Source organism: Suncus etruscus, chromosome 2, assembly GCF_024139225.1.
Source record: "Suncus etruscus isolate mSunEtr1 chromosome 2, mSunEtr1.pri.cur, whole genome shotgun sequence".
Lineage (NCBI taxonomy): Eukaryota > Metazoa > Chordata > Mammalia > Eulipotyphla > Soricidae > Suncus > Suncus etruscus.
In genome coordinates this window covers 107,316,618-107,337,859 of record NC_064849.1, presented here as the reverse complement: position 1 = coordinate 107,337,859, position 21,242 = coordinate 107,316,618, and the positions used below count along the sequence as shown (strand labels likewise).

General features: G+C 37.2%; 1 protein-coding gene across 1 annotated transcript in view; it reads left to right on the top strand.

Moving 5' to 3' along the window:
- Positions 1 to 228: 228 nt before the first annotated feature.
- The window catches only part of FGF10 (fibroblast growth factor 10), a 90,699-nt gene continuing 69,685 nt past the window's right edge, over positions 229 to 21,242 (top strand). Inside the window, exon 1 of the mRNA XM_049768247.1 lies at positions 229 to 623. Within this exon, the coding sequence (XP_049624204.1) occupies positions 242 to 623 (382 nt within the window). The 5' untranslated portion in view covers positions 229 to 241. The remainder of the gene's footprint in view (positions 624 to 21,242) is intronic.

The following is a 21,242-nucleotide window of genomic DNA, read 5'->3' as shown; positions in this document are numbered from 1 at the left end:
CGCCCCCCGGCCCGGAGACTGGCGGAGCGCAGCGCGGAGCCGGGAGAGGCCGCCGGCGCGCCCGCCCGAAGAGTTATGGATGTTGGTGCATTATTCACTGGGGGCCAGATCCGCGCGCGCACGGAGCTAAGCTGCGGCCGCCACGTCCAGCTGTCGTCTTCTGGCCGCCTCGCCCCAGGTCTTACCCTTCCAGTATGTTCCTTCTGATGAGACAATTTCCAGAGCCGAGAGTTTCAGTACAATGTGGAAATGGATACTGACACATTGTGCCTCCGCCTTTCCCCACCTGCCCGGCTGCTGCTGTTGCTTCTTGTTGCTCTTCTTGGTGTCTTCGGTCCCCGTCACCTGCCAGCCCCTGGGTCGGGACATGGTGTCACCAGAAGCCACCAACTCTTCTTCCTCCTCCTCCTCCTCCTCTTCTTCTGCCTCCTCCTCTTCCTCCTCCTCCTCCTCGGCGTCCTCCTCCTTCTCCTCTCCTTCCAGCGCGGGGAGGCATGTGCGGAGCTACAATCACCTCCAAGGAGATGTGCGCTGGAGAAAGCTCTTCTCCTATACCAAGTACTTTCTCAAGATTGAGAAGAACGGGAAAGTCAGCGGGACCAAGAAGGAGAACTGCCCGTACAGTAAGTCACTGAAGCGCGCTCCCCTCCTTCCAATTATCCACCCCCCCCCACCCCACACGGGGTGGAAATCTGTTCCAGATGTGGCCGGCTAAATATTTACGTCCCCAACCCCTGTAAAATGATTAAGTGGGATACTTTCACACTGGATCACAACCCCCCCCCCCCGGTCCTGGTATATAGAACTCTGTGATGAAGTACCCCTGCACCGCCCGCCACCTCCCACCCCACAACACCCCTCCTAGCCTTGCCACCCGATTCGTTCCTTCTCTCTAGCTTGTCACTAGCCAGACCGCGCCGGGCGTCCGCGAGTTGCCACAGACCGTCGGTTCTGTCTGTCTGTCTGTCTGTCTGTCTGTCTGTCTGTCTGTCTGTCTGCTTCTTCCTTCTCCACCTCCAAGGTCTTCCTCCCCTCCCTCCTGGACACGGCTCAAGTAAACACATTCTGTTTCTTTTGCGCTGGCGGTCTTATTAAGAGTTTGGGGACAAGCTCCTCAAGCTGAAAAGAATTATCCGCTGTCAATGAGAGGGTTTTTATGGGAATTTTATTTCAGGGTACGGGAGTCCGTTGCATTCGTTTCTCCCCCTTCCCACCTCCTTGCCTTTCCCCATCCCCTTTCCTCCATCACCTCCAGAGATAGCAACGGACACTTTTCTTGAAACCCCCTGGTTTTGATTGTTAGCGGGGATGGGGTGGGAGGGTTGTCCTGATTTGACTGATTGCAGCCCATGAAGTTCGCTTTTCCAGGCACCCATCGCCGCTATTTGTCTTCTGCCTGCCTTCTTGGTTGGTAATATGATGCTCAAGGCTGCGTTGTCAATAGCATCTGCGCTGCTTTGTGGTGTCCTGTTGTACTGGTTTCTTCTGAAACCTCTCATATTGCAAAGCTATACTACTACAGCATTGTAAACATCTGGGACTGCATTCGTACAGACCTCACACACATTTCATTGTCATTCTTTGATTTTCAAAGTAAAAGTCGTAAGTCTGTTTCCATGACTGTGCACACTGGATAAGGTTTTCGCATTAGTACACATTGAGGTCCGGATTCTCGGTTTCTTCTCCCCTTTCCTTTCTCTATTTCTTTCTGACTTTGCTTTTTCTCCTCACCACCCCCATCCATCTCCTCCTCCGTTCCGCGCAGGGACGTGGGCTGGGCAGGGGGGCGAAAGAACCAGAAGTGAGGGGTGGGATATTGTCTCTTCTTGAATCTGTCCAGCAAAGCCAGATTACTCCATAGTTTCCTTTTCTAGTTACTTTCAAGTGGGGGGATGTATTCATGCTCTATTGATGCTATTTGAAAGGATCCAGAGGCTATGTAAGGGCACATTGAAGACAGTAGACAATGATGTTTTAACATTTTAAATGACCATTTAGCTTTATCTCTGGCTACTACCAAGTCACCTTTTAAGGGGACTTTTGGTATCAGTTGCTTGCGAATTCCTAGCATATATTTGCCCACTAACTTAAATGCATTTGTCATACATTTCAAAATTCCTGGCCCAGAAAGTACCTGATACTAATGGGAATAACATTTAACCAGAAGTTTAAAATCTTTCCATTTTAAATAGATGAATAAGAATTACAATGTAGTTTTCCTAGGGAACTCATGCACTGAACATTGACTTCTCATCTTTCTCTTTGTTACTACTTCCATTCACTAAAATTATCAATATGTTGCTAGTAATAACATTTTATAGTGGTTTATCTATGTTTAACACTCGACATAGTAAGTAGTCCATAATTCATGCTTTTTTTTCTGAAAGATAGAATGTGGTGGAAATGATGCCATATGTGAAGATGATAATTCATTCTCTCTCCCCAAGTCATTTGTTACCTAAATTTATGATGCCCTGTATTAATATTACAGATATTATGGTGTGAATTAAAAATGAATTTATTTGGTATTATATATTTGAAATAACAGTTGAATTGCCAACAGGCAAGATGAGAGGGAAGAAATGGTCCAAATACTTATTGATGAGTGAGTTGACAGTTAAAAAAATTCTGTGTACTGAAATTCTTACTTTTATATTTAATTCATGGATACAATCAAATAAATTTTAGAGTGTTATCTTTAAGCAAATCTCCTTCTTGTTTGACACTAACTTGATTCTACTGTCATTATATTTCAAGTGTCCTTATGATGTGATGCAAATTCTAATCTGTACTAGTTCATTTGTAAAACAGAAATGAGTGTTTTTGAAAATTATGATCTCTGTGATGAACTATTTAGTAAAACATTTTTACGTCACATTTTCACATGTTGAATTTTCTACAGAAAAAATATATGATCTTTATGGCAGCAAATAGGTGTGGAAATTTTCCACCCTAACTTTCTGAAATACATTAATATCAGTATCATGTGATAAAGCATTCTAACAGTACTTGTTAAAGTTGTAGTATCTTTATGGCAATGCATTACTCATTGGTTGGACATGAAGTGGGTGGGGCTTCTCTGCTATGCCAAGCCATAAATAATTTGGGCTTTCCAAGAACATCTGTATCAAAACATAGCAAGTGAAAAGTAGAGGTTGAAAAAGCCTTAATTTTACATGTGGCAGGATAATCAGAACATTGCTACAGTTTCCAGCTGTACTGATTCAGCTGAACTGCATGGTATCATTAAGATATTGTCTAAATGTTGCATAATTACATGTGAACAAACTTTTGTCATGCCTACAGGGTAACCAGCCAGCCAGCCCACCAAATGGTAGCCTGTTAAATATTAGGGTACCTAACCTCTGCAGAGTGTCAGTTCCTTGTCCAAAAACCACATTTCAGTGACATTTTCCTAAACAAGTTATTAATTATTTTCAATACACAAAGCTGTCTTTTGAGTTTGCTTATTTGAAGCGTAATATTCTTTGTTACTTTTGACCCTAGTATTATTGCTGTTAAAATACAGTAACAGCTTATCTAAGAGGTTATATGTTTGTGATTTCCTAGGTAAACAACTCTACTGGCTTTTTGCCAACAAATTGCTAACAAAAGGGAAATAATGAAGTCACTCAGGAGCTTTGCACAACTATTTTAACTTGTGCCTTAGAAGCTACTTGCAGAAACTAAATGATTCATAAAAGATTATATGCTACATGATTATTCTACTATGGAGGGGCACTGTATTTTCTGTTTGAGCCCCTTTTGCCATTTTATGAGTGCAGACCAAAGTGAGTAGAGATGAATTATGTTTCTCCTGTTAGAAGTCTAAAAAGCTTGAATAATTTAGAATAGCTGTGGTGTATCTGTCACTAGATATGCACAGCCTCATTTAGGTTTTGTTTTATCATTCTTTACATCTAGAACTTTGCCCTTGAAACATAACCACTTCATTTTGGCCGCCTACAAAGGCTGGATACAGCTGTTCGATACCCCTGTGACTGGGACTGGTGGACTTATTTCTGGACATAAGTGAAACAGCTGTGGGCTTCTCCCATGTTGTCACTTGTAGAGAGGGGGAGTATAATGAAAAGAAAATATATCCCTAAACTTGAGACAGCCAAGGATAGATATTCTTACAAGGAAAGATAAAGTGTTTCTGAATCTTTCTGAGACAATAATTAGTATACACTGAGTAGGTAGTATGGACTCTGTTCATTTAATTGTCATAATTGCCATATGATTTACACATAGTGCCACATTCTTTATAGTAAAAACCGAGTCTAATAAAAAGGAGATTTCCCAAGGTCTTTTAGAATTTGGCAGTCAGAATTCAAGCCTAATTTATTTGGCTTATCACTCCTTATTTTGTCTACCTCTCTGCTACTGGTAACACTGATACCATTATATTAGAATGGGATACTTCAGACGTCTGAAAAACACATCTCAAACCTTAAATATGAACACCAAAACTTTTTTAGAATGAAATTTAACCAGTAGTTAAAAAGGCAATACATAAATGAAATTTATTGAAGGTATTGCTGGTGGTATGATGGCATTAGACAATGTTAGTTTATTTTCAAAGTAAAATATCTTTTGTGATGCTATGTTTGGGAATATAATTGCTTGTGGGCATACACAAAACACACATACATCAGTCTTACTTATTTAACAAGGCATTAGAAACGCATAGCTATTTAAGATTAATTCATGAATGTGATTGTATATAGTAACTGTTTACAGCTGAGGGCCAAATGTTTAATTGTTCCCAGGTGTAATAAAATAATCTGATTAAAATTGGGCTGGTTTGGAAACTCCTTATATATGACTCTAAGATATTAAAGCCTTAGAGACATAAATATATACATATATTCATGTATAGGTAGCTTGATAAGGAACCTGAAAATCAAAAGTATATTTCACGTAAATATGACAGATTATTGTCTAGGATCAGGGGTTTATGTTACTACTTTTTAATCAGGTCTAGGTCTTGTAGAGACATAAATAAAGTGAGAAAGTAATTTGTAAAGAAAATAACTTAAGTATTATCTCTTGATAACTATGCAAGTTGTTTTCTGGTAAGAAAATTAACATGCAATTTATGACTTCCATTGGTGTCTTAGTTAAGCTGTGGTTGTTTCTGGAGTTTGGTTGCATAATTTATAACCAGCAGCATTTAATCATGAAGATGGAGGATTTATGAAGGTGGAAGGCATTGTATTTAATGTTTACATGACACTGTCCTGTTACTATTACAGCATTCCTACCATATGGACCCTCCACTTTGATGGTTTTATCGTAAATCCATTAAAAATACACAATCACAGAATTTCCTTTTTATAAACCTGATTTACAACTATGTAGCAGAAGAAACTTAAGAAAAATGTTGGCAGAAATCACATTCCAGTATTGAAGTATAAAATTCAGATACCTCAATCTTCAGGTCTTTTGGCTCTTTTTGGTAATTCAGTAATATTTAACTCAGAAGCCTTATAAACATTTTTTAAATAATTTTAAGCACATGATATAAAACAATATCATGTATTCTAGATTGCAGGATATCCCATTGTGTTCATATATATATTTTTTTTTTTTTTGGTTTTTGGGCCATACCCAGCGGTGCTCAGGTGTTACTCCTGGCTATCTGCTCAGAAATAGCTCCTGGCAGGCATGGGGGACCATATGGGACACTGGGATTTGAACCAACCACCTTAGGTCCTGGGTCAGCTGCTTGCAAGGCAAATGCTGCTGTGCTATCTCTCTGGCCCTGTGTTCATTTTTTTTTTTCTAGGTTATACCTAAAACCCTTATTCTACTTCATTTATTTATAGTTTAATGAACTTATAGTAGAACATGAATGAGCACTCTAAATTCCTTTACAATTACCTTAATGTTCAGAGGCAAACCCCATTTATTATCTAAACATCTGACTTTCCACCAGCTAAAATGTTGGAAAAAGGTTGACAGCTCATTTGAAATGAAGGTAATGTTCCTCACATTTATGAGCTGCCTATCTACATCTCTCTTAAGCCTTAAATGTCCTTATGCTTATTCACAATGGCAGTACAAATGATATTTCTTGATTATATTTTAGAAGAAAGAATAATACATGTGTATTAGTTCAAAGTGATTTTAATCTATTCTAACATTAATTCTGTGAACTCTGCAATGGAAAGTAATTCAGATGACATTTTTAGTAGTACTGTTCCAACATTTGTCAGTATTAATAGTTGATGTTAGCTTAATATAAGTAAAATATTAGAAATTAAAGTTTTTTTCAATTTTCCAGTTAGATTAGTCACATGATTCCTAACTATATAATTTCAGATAGCCTTAGAAAGGAGCCACTATTTTGTCTTAGGTTAGTTATGTAAAAAGTATCTTATCACAGTATATTGCAATGTTTTAAAATTATTGCATTTTTCACTTACCAGTGGTATATGTGACTTGATTTTGCAGAATAAAAATGTGTGCTTTTGGCATCGGAGAGATAGCATGCCTTGCATGCAGAAGGATGGTGGTTCAAATTCCGGCATCCCATATGGTCCCCCGTGCCTGCCAGAGGTGATTTCTGAGCACAGAGCCAGGAGTAACCCCTAAGTGCTGCCAGGTGTAACCCCCCCAAAAAAAACCAAAACAAACAAACAAAAAAAACATGTGTGCTTTTAATAATTAGTAGATTTTAGTACTTAATACCTGTGCCAGTCAGTAAGTATAACACACCATCACCTAAAAATGCACCATTAAAGTTACTAGCAAAAATAATACCTGTATCTTGGGAAGCCATTGACACTCTGATACTGAGTTGATTAATATAAAATGTTGATGCCTTATAGAATCCATTTAAATGTAGCATTCAATTTTTTTTACAAAAATTGGAAATTTCAAAATATCTTTTCATCAGGTTAGTAGTGTTGTTTCTTTGAACATTGTGTTCTAATTGGAAGAATAAATCTAAGAAGACACTCAGAGTAGATTCCCATGTAAGATGGACAACTGGACAATGACTTTTTACTGCTGCTAACACGTGCATCCAATTACTGTTTGATAGATTCATAGAGCTGGCTGTAAAGCATTGCCTCATTTTATGGTTCACCTAATAATTCTTCAACTTCAATCTGTTCACCTTTACCTATATCTAATCTGTCAGTGTGTGTGTTATCATTAATGAGGAATTTTCAAATGTTTGGTGTGCTTCCTACAGTGAATGATGACCTTGAGAGGTTGATGATTCCTTTAATTAACTGTAATAGAAGAGGTAAAGTAGTGACCAAGTTGATCTAGTCCCATCCTCAAGTAAATAGCAACTTACCCTAATTAACCTAATAGTTTCACTATTAATTATTAATAGTGTTATTTAACAGCAGTTTGAGTCTAAATAGCAACAGTAATCTGAAACATTTAGAACTTTTTAAATGGTATTTTTCTACAATCATTCTTGCTTTCTTGTAAGGACCTTGTGTTAATGAGCTTTCTGATAAACATGTGTTAGTCTATAATCCTAATCTCTCTTGAAACAGTTCTTTTGTTTGAGACTAACTTGACATATTCATAGAATATCTATAATTCTTTTCAATAGTTCTGTCTTGAGGAAGTTGTACATTTGAAATATCTACCATCTGTGACAGCTTTCTTCTGAGGTGTTAAGAATTTTTATTATTTGGTCTTCCTATTCACCACCCATTTATTTTTTTTTCCTTCTTGTTTCCCCCCACCTTTTTTTTTCTCTTGGTTTCTGAAGCCCTTGCAAACCAGAAAGTCCAGAGAAAGTCATCACTATCATTGTTTTGCACCTCACATTATATTTAAAGCGTGGTTGTTAGATCTTTTTTGGATGTATTACGTTCCAAATTATTAGTTGATTTTCTATGCAAAAAAATTTTTAGCACTGTGAATGAAACATACTTCATGAGGTGGTTTCTTCCTTTTAGATTCTAGTATATTCTCTCTTCCCTAGTACTCAAGCCAGTAAATTTTAGCTTGCTTTCAGAGAAATGGAAAAACTGTAGATCAATACCCTTTCAAGAGTGGATGTTGACTTTCTGGTCATGTGTCATCACTCTGCATTTTTTTCCAAGCTAAGTGTTGGTTGTTACTAACTCTCCCTGGAGGTTCATTTTGTCTGTTAATTTGCTTTGATATATGCAATACTTACTAGCTATTTTGCTGTATTCCTTACTTTTTACCTGTGTTTGGATTCTTGTAAGAATAAGAAAGTCAGAAGGATTGATGAGATAGTCCAGCTGGTAAGGCACTACTTGCCTGGCATCTTTACAGCTGACCCATGTTCAAGCCCTGGCAACCCATATTATCTTTCAAGCACTGCCAAAAGTGATTCCTGAACTTAGAGACAGGAGTAATCTCTGAACATTTTGAGGGTCCAAAATCTAAACAACAACAACAACAACAAAACAGAAAAATAGAAAAGAATCAGAAAGTCAAGGTTTAGAGTTCAAGAGAGTTATTTCTCTCCTACATTGGATAAGACATCATTTATTTCAAAGAGATTGGTGAGCTTTAATATTTCTAATTTCCATAACTTCACATAGATAATAAAACATCTTTGTATATTCTTCCCTGCCAAGTTTAGTTTTATTTTTTTTCCAAGTTTAGTTTTAAACAGTGAGTGAAAACTATGTTAGCAGTAATACTAGGTAAAATGTGAAAATATAGATGCATATAAAAATCAGGCTCATTACATATAGGAACAGATATCTGTATTGGAATGTTATTTATATACCAACAGGAGCTAGAATCTGAATTAATAGATATTTTATGCATTTATTCAAAGGAAAACTGGCACTGATCACTGAGTTGTAGTATATAAATAATCTGATTATTTGCATATGTTAAATTAGATAGTACTATGACAATAATTAAAAGGTTCAAAATAAGCTTTTTAGAATTGATTTAAAGTCATATGTATAATATATTTATTATGTACCTAAAGTATAAAATAAATGTATTGATGTTTTGGCTTTGTTTTTTTGTGTGTTGGGCCACACCTGTCAATACTCAGATATTATTCCTTAATCTGTTCAGAGATCCCACTTATGGTATTGCAGATCCCAGTGTAATGCTGGGGATAGAACCCAGGTTGGCTGCATGCAAGGACAGTGCTCTACCCACCATTTTATCTTCCTGGCCTCCACTTGTTGTTTTTCTAATTGATACATTAAGTATCATTAAAATTGATAATAATATTTTGCAGCAAGAAAATAATAACAAATTATACTAATATCCATGCTACGTATTACTTAATGTAAGATTTATATACAGTGTTATTAATAGCAGTAATTATCAATGTGGTACACTGATTTGTAGGGCATTTATAATAGCATCTCAGAGGAAGGGTATGGTATTACAAATATTTTTATAAGGAGGCTATGAATAGTATCAGATTATGGTATAAAAATACGATATCAGGGGTGAAGCGTCAGCATAATGGTAGGTCATTTGCCTTGCATGCGGCTGACCCAGGATGGACCTGGGTTCGATCCCCCTATGTCCCATATGGTCCCCAAAGCTAGGAGCGATTTCTGGGCACATAGGCACGAGTAACCCCTGAGCACCACCAGGTGTAGTCCCAAAACAAAACAAAACAAAAAAAAAGCTGATATCAAAACTACCAAAATTTTCTAAAGTTTAGCAAGAGTGATGATAAAAGACATTATTTAATTAGAATGTTGCAGTGAGAGAAAAAGCAGAAGAGGCATTAAGAGTATTTAGACAGATATTGTGAAAAAGAGAAGGAGGTGATGAAGACAAGGGTTTTGAACTCTCAGCAAAGGGTAAAGCTAATGAGTAGCACTGCAAAAAGGCTGACATGACAAGAAAGGTGTGAGGGAAATATAAACCATGGTCTGGCATTTGAGTGGCTGCTAAATTAGCTGAAATGAGAACCTGTGATCTAAAGAGGAATCCCACAGAAGTGATTGCAACTATGGCATTAGTGCAAGGCAGTCTGAGTGCAAGTTTGTGCTTATTAGCACCAGCATGATAAAGGTGTTTAATATGTGTTTGGATATAAAGCAACTGCAACTGTAGGTAGACCTGGTTTATAAATGAGCTTTGAGTTTACAAAAAATGGATGCATTTGAAGCTCTCAAATGCCAGATAACAGCTTATAACATAGGCAAATTGCTATCACAAAGCAAAGACCACAATGCTACAAGTGCCTGCGAACCTTCCACCATTTGTCCATCAAATTATCTCTTTCTTTGCCCCAACCATAGTCCCGCTGCTTGGTACTCTGAATTTAGTAATCCCAACAAATAAGATATTTTAACAGACAAAATTGGGGACTATTCTAAACCTCAAGGCCAGAAATGCTTCTTGAGGAAGAGAATACTGAAGCAGCTCAGGGAGAGTGGGATTTGGCTAAGAATTTGGAGAGTTAGAGTTAAGGCATAGAACATTTTAATGAAGTATTGCTGCTTATTCAGTGCTCATCCTCCTTATCAAATGGGAATTTGATAAAGAAAAAGTCCCTTAAAAAAAGAGGGTACTAGTTTTCTTTTTTATTTAAATGGCACTGCAATTTAAAATGTTGGAATTTAATAAAGAGTCAAAAATGAAAAATACCCCTGGCATCTTTTTAGGAAGGAAATACTAGAACATCTAAAATTATGTAAGATTCAAAATTATAGTGTTCATATCATTCTCAAGTTTTAAAGAAAAATTCTATTTCTTTTGTTATAAACAATTGAAAATTAAGGATAACCTGAGAAAAGCATAAAGAATTAAAAATAAAGATTAGAAGGCAAATGTGTACAAGGACACAAGAAAACAAGAGAATAAAATAAATTAAAACAGAACCAACTTGGTAACTATGGGGTTTGAAAGATTACTGTGAGAATGGCAAAAAAAGAGAGAGAGAAAACTGAGTCCATTTTAAAATACTGAGAATAAATCTTAAACTTCAAGCTATGATATATTAATTTTGAACCAGAATTATCGCAAATGCTCAGTTCTTAGTAAATTCTGTGAATTTCTTGTTTCTCACCCCATGTTGACTGTACCTTTTTGGTCCATATCCTCAAGGCTTTGCTGTTCTTAGAGGTAGAGAGCAGAGACCATCACAGGGAAATGGAAGATAATATATGGCAGTTTGTATGAATTCCAAAGAAGCAGGTTAATATTAAAGCAATTACAGCAGCCTGTAACTGAGGGAGGGATGAACACTCTAGAAAAACTCATAGTTGGAATAAGAGAAATGAGTTTAGATTATAAGTGAAGACTAAGAATACCTTAAAAGAAGGCACAGAAGCACATAGGTGCAGAGTCAGAAATGATATTTCAAAAAAATTCCTAGAAGTCCACTTAAAATTTATCAAAGTTTACAAAATGGTGGATAGCTTAAGAAAAAATAGAATATATTGTCATGTGAAAGGATTGGGCATATCCTTGGGTTTTTTGTTTGTTTGGTATGGGGCCACAACTGGTGATTGTGAGGGGTTACTCCTTGCTCTGTGCTCAGAAATCATTCTCGGAAGGCATGGGGACCAGATGGGATGCCAAGATTGAACCTGGGTAGGTTTTGTGCAAGGCAAATGCTCTATCTGCTGTGCTATTGCTCTGGCCCCATGTCCTTATGTTTTAAATTGTCTACTAAGATACTTAGTTTTTATTCCAAAAAATATGTCTTATATTAACTGACTTTTGGGGGAATAAGTGGCCCACACTGGCCAGTGCTCAGGGTCATTCAACAAAGGTTTTCTGGGACCTTATTTGCTGCTGGTGATACAATCCTGGTAGGCATGTACAAGCAACTAAAAATGTTTGACTTTGAAATAAAAAAAAAGAGAGTTGAAAAGAGAAATAGAAAAACCCTTGAGGAAAAGGTGTGATCTGTAGGAAAAGGCATGTGCAAGCAACTAAAATTGATTGATTTTGAAATAGAAAAAAGGAAGTTGAAAAGGGAAATAGAAAAAGCCTTGGGGAAAAGGTAGGATCTGTAGGAAAAGTGACAAACAAATACATTAGAGTAGTTCTCTTGATCAGGATGAAAAAAAAAAAAAACAGAATTAAAGGCACACAAAAATAGTGGTTCTTTTGATCTGAGCCAGCTGATATCATCTTTAACAGTCTTGATTTGCTAAATTGTCATTGCCTAAAACTATAAAATAGTCCTTACTGTAACTATCTTCATTTGTACAGATCACTGGAAGGGGCATGTAATTTCTCAGTGGATTCCCAAAGGGAAACACTCAACCATCAATATTCCCTACTCCAGTTGTGTATTTCTTCTTGTCATTTCTGTTCTAAATTGTCCCAGATTTACTTGGTTTATGTGATTAGGAAAAGAAACAAAGTAGACTACAGATATTTTTCTTGCAGAAGGTATACTTAAATATTTTTAAAACAAACTAGAAGCAGGATACTGACAGCATATACAATCATGCCTACTACTGAGCCCAGGAGCTTTGAAGACAGACTTGGTGCTATAGAATCTAGGTTCTAGGCCAGAATATGTAAATATATATGAATATACATATGTATATAAACTATGCATATATTATACATATATATATATATTAAATCTAGACCCTAGCCTAGCAGCAATGATTTCCTAGGTCTTGATCTCTGGAACTGTTAGGTGAGGGTAATAATATTATCGACTTCATCACAGCTGGAAAGATAAATAGATAAATTTATAAATGAAACTCAAAAGAGAAACTTCTCAATATAGGACCTAACTCCTTTTAAGAACTCAAAATGCTAGCACTGGTTTATACTTATAAAACACTGTGTTGTTTCTGTTTTCTGAAAAGATTTAGAAAACATTAGATAGTAAAGAAATGTCAAAAGAAAACTAACAGTTTGCTACCCACTTTATTTTGTAATTAAAAAAAAAAACATTCCAGGGCTAGAGTTGTGGCTCAGTGGTAGGGCGTTTGCCTTTCACGCAGCTGATCCAGGATGGACCTCGGTTCCATCCCTGGCATCCCATATAGTCACCCTCACCAGGAGCAATTTCTGAGTGCATAGACAGGAGTAACCCCTGAATGTCACCAGGTGTTACTCAAAAAAACAAAAAAAAAGAACATTCCAATGCTTTCATAAATAGATTCTTAGAAAATAAAGCACCATTATTAGAAATAACTTACTGTATCCTCTTGGTACATTTAAGTAAGGAAATTCAATTCTCCAAGTTGTGGTAATAGATTGAAGTTGTTTATGGTTAATATGCATTAAGTTAGGATTCAAACCTAGGCCTTTGTGATCTAGGACAGTCTCAGTATGTATCTCATTCTGATTTATTATTTTTGTTTTGTTTTATTTTTGGGCCATTCCTGATAGCTGTCAGGGATTTCTCCTGGTTCCTAAGGGATTACTCTTTTCCTGGCAGGATTCAGAGACCATATGGTGTGTAGGAGAACTTGGGTCAGCCACATGCAAGACAAGCACTTTGCCTACTGTACTATCTCTCTGTCCTTCCTCTGGTTTATTATTAATTATTATTATTATAAATCTTACTTATTCTCAAAATCACCATGGTATTAGCCATTCTGAGGCTACATCTAAATGTGAGAGGTGTACATCTAAATAAACTGATTCCCTGAAGAAGCCTCTTCCAATTCTTTTCAGTGTTTTCACAATAAGGTTTACATTTCTTAGAATGTCATTAAAGGCTTTGCTCTTCACCTGTCTCTTTGTTCTCCTGCAGTCCACTACCCCACTTTATTTCCTCCTGTACTCTTTGTTGTAACAGTGAGTCCATTTTATTTTTGACTCCTTATGTACAGCCTTTGCACCCATCTCAGGACCTGGCTGGAGCTATGTTCCTGCCGTTGTTCCATTTGCTTCTTTTCAGGTTTCAGTTAAATGCCAGTTCTGAGAAACAGTCCTGACTCCTGTCTTGTCTCACAAACCCATACATCATACTGACCACTGTCTTGTCTCACAAACCCATACATCCTAATACTCTGTAACCAGTATTTTGATGCAATCTCATGCTTCACTATTTCTTCCATATTTTTCCTTGTGCACAGAAAGCTTGTTGGTATATCTTATTGACCTTTGCCATTGGCCTACAGACATTAGGTCCTGGCTCTGTAGTATGCAAATTGCTCTTTTGTACTGAAGGTCCTTTATACATTTCTACTCTTCCTTAAGATATCTATCCTGGAAAATGTGACTAATATACTATATACCTGGAAGAAAGAAAAGAGCAGTGGATCAAATTATCTTTGAACATTATAAAAAAAAATCTTTGAAAATTATACGCCCTTGGACCAAGGAGCCAATTCATGGCTAAGAGAGCTGCTTTATTTGTACCAGTTTCTGAGATGAAACTCTGGCACTACATCACCTCTTAGGACACCAAGAGTTGTCTGGAGGTCCCTAGGGTATCATCCCTATTAATCTGTGAACCACTTGAACACTACTTGGGAAGATCCTCCCAGAAGATGAAAAAAAATCTGCCTATTACATTGAAAAAAATTTTATTTTCTGAGTTCTAGACCCATGAAAACTTAGAAAATAAGATTCCCAGCATGAAAATACAGTGAGTGGGTCAGGTGCTTATTTGCCTGCACATGGCCAGACACATTAGATCTTGGTACACCATATGGTCCCTGAAACAGTCCCAAGTGTAAACCCTTCGCAGAGCTGGGTGTGACTAATAAAACAAACAAACAACAACAACAAAAACAAAAAAGAAAAGAGGGGCCGGGCAGTGGCACTAGAGGTAAGGTGCCTGCGTTGCCTGCGCTAGCCTCGGATGGACTGCGGTTCGATCCCCCTGCGTCCCATATGGTCCCCCAGCCAGGAGCGACTTCTGAGAGCATAGCCAGGAGTAACCCCTGAGCGTCACCGGGTGTGGCCCAAAAACCAAAAAAAAAAAAAAAAGAAAAGAAAAGAAAGAAAGAAAGAAAATGAGTTAAGGCCATCATTACTTAATAGCATGTTAAGCATTTAAATCCATGTAAAGTTTCTGAATGGAAATATTGTGTAATCCTTCAAATGAATTGCTTTCCAGATTTGTCCATTTTGCCCAAGGTTCTTTTGACTCTGTTCACTTTAGATAAATGATGACTTTTCTCTCTTTTAAAATTGAGCTGGCTGTGAGGTGGTTATTTCTGGTTTCAGAGTTGTGTTTGGATTCTGGGGTAATTTTCGTGACAAGAAATGAGCAACTTTTGTTAATTTATTTTAGAAGAATAAAGTGCTGCAATGAATGCAGTTAAGAGCAGGCTTAGGTTAGGAAAAATAAAGTCATGAAATTTGCTTATACATGGATAGACATGGAGAATATCATGCTGAGTGAAATGAGTCATAGGGAGAAGGGCAGAGAGAATGATCACGTTAATTTGTGAGATATGTAAAAAATGAGAATAATACCCAAAGATAATAGAAATGAGTGCCAGGAGGACTGGTCCATGGTAGGAGGCTTGCCACTGAAGAGGGGGTGGGAGAATGCTATTAGGACAGAGAAAGAACCGTTATGACAATGATAGTTGGAAATGATCACTCTGGACCAAGATTGTGTGCTGAAAGCAGGTAAAGTGATATGCATGATACCCTTTCAGTAACAGTATTGCAAACCACAGTGCCTAAAAGGAAAAAAAGGTGGGGGGGGGGCGAGGGAGAAAGAAAAGAATAGTGCCTGCCATAGAGGCGGAAGGGAAATTGGGGATATAATGGTGGGAAATATATTCTGGTGAAGTGGGACAGGTATTGGAACATTGACTGAAACTCAACCATCAACAATTTGACTATCTCATAGTGATTCAGTAAAAAAAATAGAATTAAAATAAAGAGCAGGCTTGTAGTTTTAGGCTGTCAAAGCATCTGATGTGTGATCTAAGGCAGGTCAAATCTGGCCTCAGAGACCTCATCTGTGAATAAATCTCTTGGATCTAAATTTTTATGAACATACTGGTGTTCTTAATGTATACTTAATTTTTAGAATAAGGATCAGATTTCCAGAATATACTTAGATTAATAGATAATAACTTTAGTATGCTAAATTATAGTCACCCAGAGATACCTGGTCCTAATCTCTTGAGAATGTTACTTCACATGATAGCATTATTTTTGCATGTGTAATTTATTTAAGGATCTTACAGATGAAGTTATCTTGCATTATCCAGGTGTGTTCTAAATACCAAAATTTTCATTATGAGAATGAGATAGAAGGAGGCTAGGCACGAACAGAAAGTACAAAGTGATATGATAATAAGATAAATGGACTTTTAAACTGAAGTGATTAGATTTTCAAAATAGGAAGGAATCAGGAGCCAAGGGATATAGGTGTATAAGCCAGAAGAGGAGAAAAGGATATTCTTCCCTAGAGGCTCTGGACGTAGCCTGGGTCCATCCAATGAAACTGATACTGATTTCTGTCCTTTATACTGTGAGGGGTAAACTTCAATTATTTTAAGACAATTTCATAGCAGTTTATTATAGCAGCTATAGGAACTAGGACCCATTTAAAAACCTCAAAGCAGGGAGCTACTGTAACAATACTTTTTTTATGTGGAAGTGGCTTTGAAATAGTCTACACAGAGCAAGAAAGAATTGTGAGACTGAATTGGACAAATATGTGAATCTGAGGTATGTGATAGAAAAAGCCTCATTGCTTTAATTCACAAATGGAGTATAGAAATTAAGAGACTAACTCTGGTCAGTCTCATGAAGAAGTGAGAAACTGTGAAGAAAGCCTGTTAACTTATTTTTGTTTTTTGTTTTTGTTTTTGGGCCACACCCGGCGGTGCTCAGGGGTTACTCCTGGCTGTCTGCTCAGAAATAGCTCCTGGCAGGCACGGGGGGACCATATGGGACACCGGGATTCGAACCAACCACCTTTGGTCCTGGATCGGCTGCTTGCAAGGCAAACGCCGCTATGCTATCTCTCCGGGCCGAAATCCTGTTATCTTAAATTGCACTTACCCTTTAAAATATGCTGGAAGGAAAGATGGTCCCTGTTGAATAATGGCAGATACTTAGCAGGAAAATTGAGTGGGGCATCATTCTCAGCAGTCAGGAGACCAGGGGAGGTGCCATAGACCCTAAAATTTAGTGCTTAAATTGGGCAATAGGGTGTTGCAAAGGTCCAATATTGTTGGGAGCTATCTGTGTGGTGGTGCTGCTTGGGGACCAAGTGGTGCTGGGGAATCAAACTCAGAGCCTTGAGAATATAAGTCATATGTTCCAGGTCTGTGAGATATTTTCTAGGCCCCTAGGGTTGTGTTAGAGAAGAGATCTTGTAAGTGATGGACCTGGAAATTTAACTGGGGATATTTTTAGGAAAAGCACAATTTCACAAAGTTACCACCTTTTTTTCCTCTTGCTACCTATGGTCAGATGTAAAATAGAATAAAAGAGGATAAAATGTGAGGGAACAGCTGACGAACACAAAAGCAGTGTTTGGCTTAGGATATTATGTGCCTGTCTAGATTGAAAAAAATACTACACAAAGAGATTATAGCAACCATAGGAACTGTTGGGACAGTGTGTTCTTTTTTTTCTTTTAATTTTTATTGTGGTCAAAGTGAATTACAAATCTTTCACACAGTGACAATGAATTAGGGACATTCCCACCACTGTTGTCTTCCCTCCACTCATGTTCCCATCATGCATCCTATATCTTCCCTCCTGTACCCCCCCATAATGCTAGTGCAACTGGTCCCCACTTGTACAGCTAGCTTGTTGTAGATACTTACTGTGCCTTTGCAAAAAAGAAAAAAAAGAAGAAGAAGAAACACAAAACCATTTTTTTTTGGGCGGGGGTCACACCCGGCAGTGCTCAGGGGTTACTCCTGGCTCTAAGCTCAGAAATCTCTCCTGGCAAGCACTGGGGACCATATGGGATGCCAGGATTCAAACCAATGACCTTCTGCATGAAAGGCAAACACCTTACCTCCATGTTATCTCTCCAGCACCAGAAACACAAGACTTTTTAAGTAGTTGCTGGTTTGGTTTTTTGGACTGTTTCTTTATTGTTTTTTTTTGTTTGTTTGTTTTTGTTTTTCTTTATTTATTTTGGTTTGTTTTTCATAGTTGCTTGTTTTGGTTTTATGTTTGTTCTTTTTTTGTATTTTTGTTGAAAGTGTTCTCAAAGAAAGACCAAGAGTGAAAGTGAACCACCTTACCAGATTACTTAACAACATTAGATATGTGATATATATATATATATATATATATATATATATATATATATATATATATATATATATATATATGGAGTAGAGGGGCTGGAGAGATAGTATAGGAGGTAAAGTGTTTGCCTTATTTCATGTCTATCCCTAGCACCCCATATGATCCCCTGGGTACTTCTGGGGGTTACTCCTAAACACAGCCAGGGTAGCTCTGAGCACTGCTGTGGCCAAATTCCTATTTATTTCCTCACTCCCCCAGAAAACTAGGGAGTAGAATAAGGATTATTTAAGAAAGATTTGAGGCCCTATTATAAAAGCCATACATTTCTATGACTCAACTTCCAATGTATTCTCACTCCTCAGAAAACTAGAAAGTAGAATCTTGTGTCAGTAGAAACATTTCCATATTGGACTGAAAAGAATAGAGAAAAAAAAATAGAAGGAAAGCTCTTGGATGACTACATTTTTTTTTTTTTTTGGTTTTTGGATCACACCTGGCAGCGCCCAAGGGTTACTCCTGACTTCACCCTCAGAAATCGCTCCTGGCAGGCTCAGGGGACCATATGGGATGCCGGGACTCGAACCTCCATCCTTCTGCATGCAAGGCAAATGCCGTACCTTCATGCTATCTCTCCAGCCCTTGGGTGACTACAATTCTTAAGGCAGTAATAAGATTGACTGCAAACATGTGCTTTCAAGAAAAAGGAAGAATCACTGTGAAGGTCGAACTTTGCATACAAGGGCCACAGGTGCAAAGGCAGGTCTAGAATCAGCCCTTCTACAGAGGCTTCTCCCAGGTCTATAAAATCTAGTTGCCTAGATTTTAAACTGGGTTTGGACCAATGACCCTTTCTTTTCTTTCCATTCTTCCCCTTTTTTGGAATGGAAATGTCTACAACTGTTGTACATATATCACATTTCTAATGTTGTTAAGTAATCTGGTGAGGTGGTTTTACCTTCACTCTTGGTCTCTTATTCTGAACACACTGACAACACACACTGGGTTTAGAACAACATGTTTTGGAGAGGGACTGAGGAGAGAGGAGGGAAGACAGAAAAGAGAGGAGAATTTGCCACCAAATGAGTCAGACACAAAGACTCACTTATATCTGATTGGCATTAGATGAGTTTTGAGATATTTGAGCTGATCATAATTAAATGAGGTCGTGGACTGGAAACTTTATTGTAATTGCGTGAAAACATTGAAGGGGATTTTTGAGATAGAATGAATACATGCGGATATGAATTTGGAAGTTTAGAAGATGGACTGTATTATGCCCGATAATGATCAGCCAAAGACATTACCTCCTATTCTCTAGAACCAATGAATGTTAACTATATATTAAAGTATTACTGATATATAAAGTATACCAATAATATTACCAATAAATTTACTTCTTAATCATGAGATGAAAATATTATAAGAATTACTCAGATGGTGCTAAATGCATGGCAAATGTTTTAATAACAAAGAAAGAGAGACAGAAAGAAAGAAGGTAACTTGATAAATTTGATGATGGACACAGAGAGAGATGTGAAGATGCTATTACTAGGAAAATAGAGCAAAAGAAAGAAAGAGGGAATAGGTGACAAATGTTTTGTGGAGCTGTAGTCTTTACAAGATCTTGATTTCTGATGAGTAAAACTGGTCTAGAACTTCTGGAACCCAAAACTTGAGAGGATGAGTATCTATTACTTTAACCCACCAATTCTAATATGCTATGGCAGCCCTCAGAAACTATATGTAAATATGTGGAATATACTGTGGCTCAGAATAAGGATATTTAGATAAAATCAAAGTAGTATCAGATGGCAGAAAATAGGAAGCATGAAGTAGTTCAATAGCTGTACTTTCCAATTGTCCCCAAGCTTAATCAATGTGTGACTGAGTTAAGTCTTTGAGTTTCTGTTTTTGTCTGAACTTTAATGACAAAATTTATGTAAAAAATCTTTAGCAAAATATTAGGCTCACTATGGAACTTCAAATTTTGAATGGCAGTTAACATTGTTAGAATATGTAATTAAAAACAGAAATATATAACATTTTCACAGAAGTATATTGACTGCTATGCATTACAAAAGCGAAGGCTTTGATTGTTCTATGTGGAACTTGTCTAAAAGGTGTTTTTTTTTTATCTACTGGGTTCTAAATTTATTCTTAAATTTATTTTCCTTTTTTTATGATCCAAGAGCCAGGTAGCAGAAGATGACTGGTTAATTTGTGAGAACACTGCAGAGGCCCTATTATATAGTTATGGGTAAAAGAGCTTCTATTAATGAGTAAATAGTGTTATTAAAAAGCAAATGGTAAATTCTGAAGTATTGTAATGCCTAAATGTCTTGATTTTATTGCCCATTTAATCTTTCTGAAATTATAAAGTCCATCTCTTTCACTATTGAGAGATTCATGTTACATCATATGAGTAAGCCTTCTGAGTCATACATAGAATGTTTCCAGCATAACTCTGGAAAATTCATGATCATGATTGTATCACTTGAATTTTAACAGCCCATTAAAAAGTGGGCATTTCCTCTCACAAAATATTAGTTTCTCTCACAAGAATAATAGGAATCTGATGTTATGGACAGTAAATAAATGTTTGGTTCTGTCTTAAGGTAATGTATTTTTTTCATGTTGACATTAACAGTGACAGTTTTCTATTTTACAGTGTTTGTTATTGAATTCAAGTATTTTCCTCCTCTTCATCATTAACTGAAAGGTAGGACATAGTAATTTAAGAAGAATGGGGATGGTGATGATACTGCAGAATAAACAGGCACAGTTAGGAATAAGGCTCAAGTGTACGAGAAATAAGTCATAGATCCAACTCAGGATTAGGGTTGCTTTAAGCTCTATGGACATGCTAGAGGGAAGAAAAATGCCATGGTGGCATTCAGAGATTTGTACTTAGTATTCCTGATCTCGATTAAGTACAATAGGTTCATCTAAATGTATTACAAACGTTTTTGAAACTTTCTTAGCATTAAAATGGCTACAGAGACAGTTTTGAGTTCTAGTTTTATTTATTTATTTATTATTTATTTATTTATTTATTGGTTTTGGGGCGTCACTGGGGTTACTCATGGCTCTGCGCTCAGAAATCACTCCTGGCAGCCCCAGGGGACCGTATGGGATAC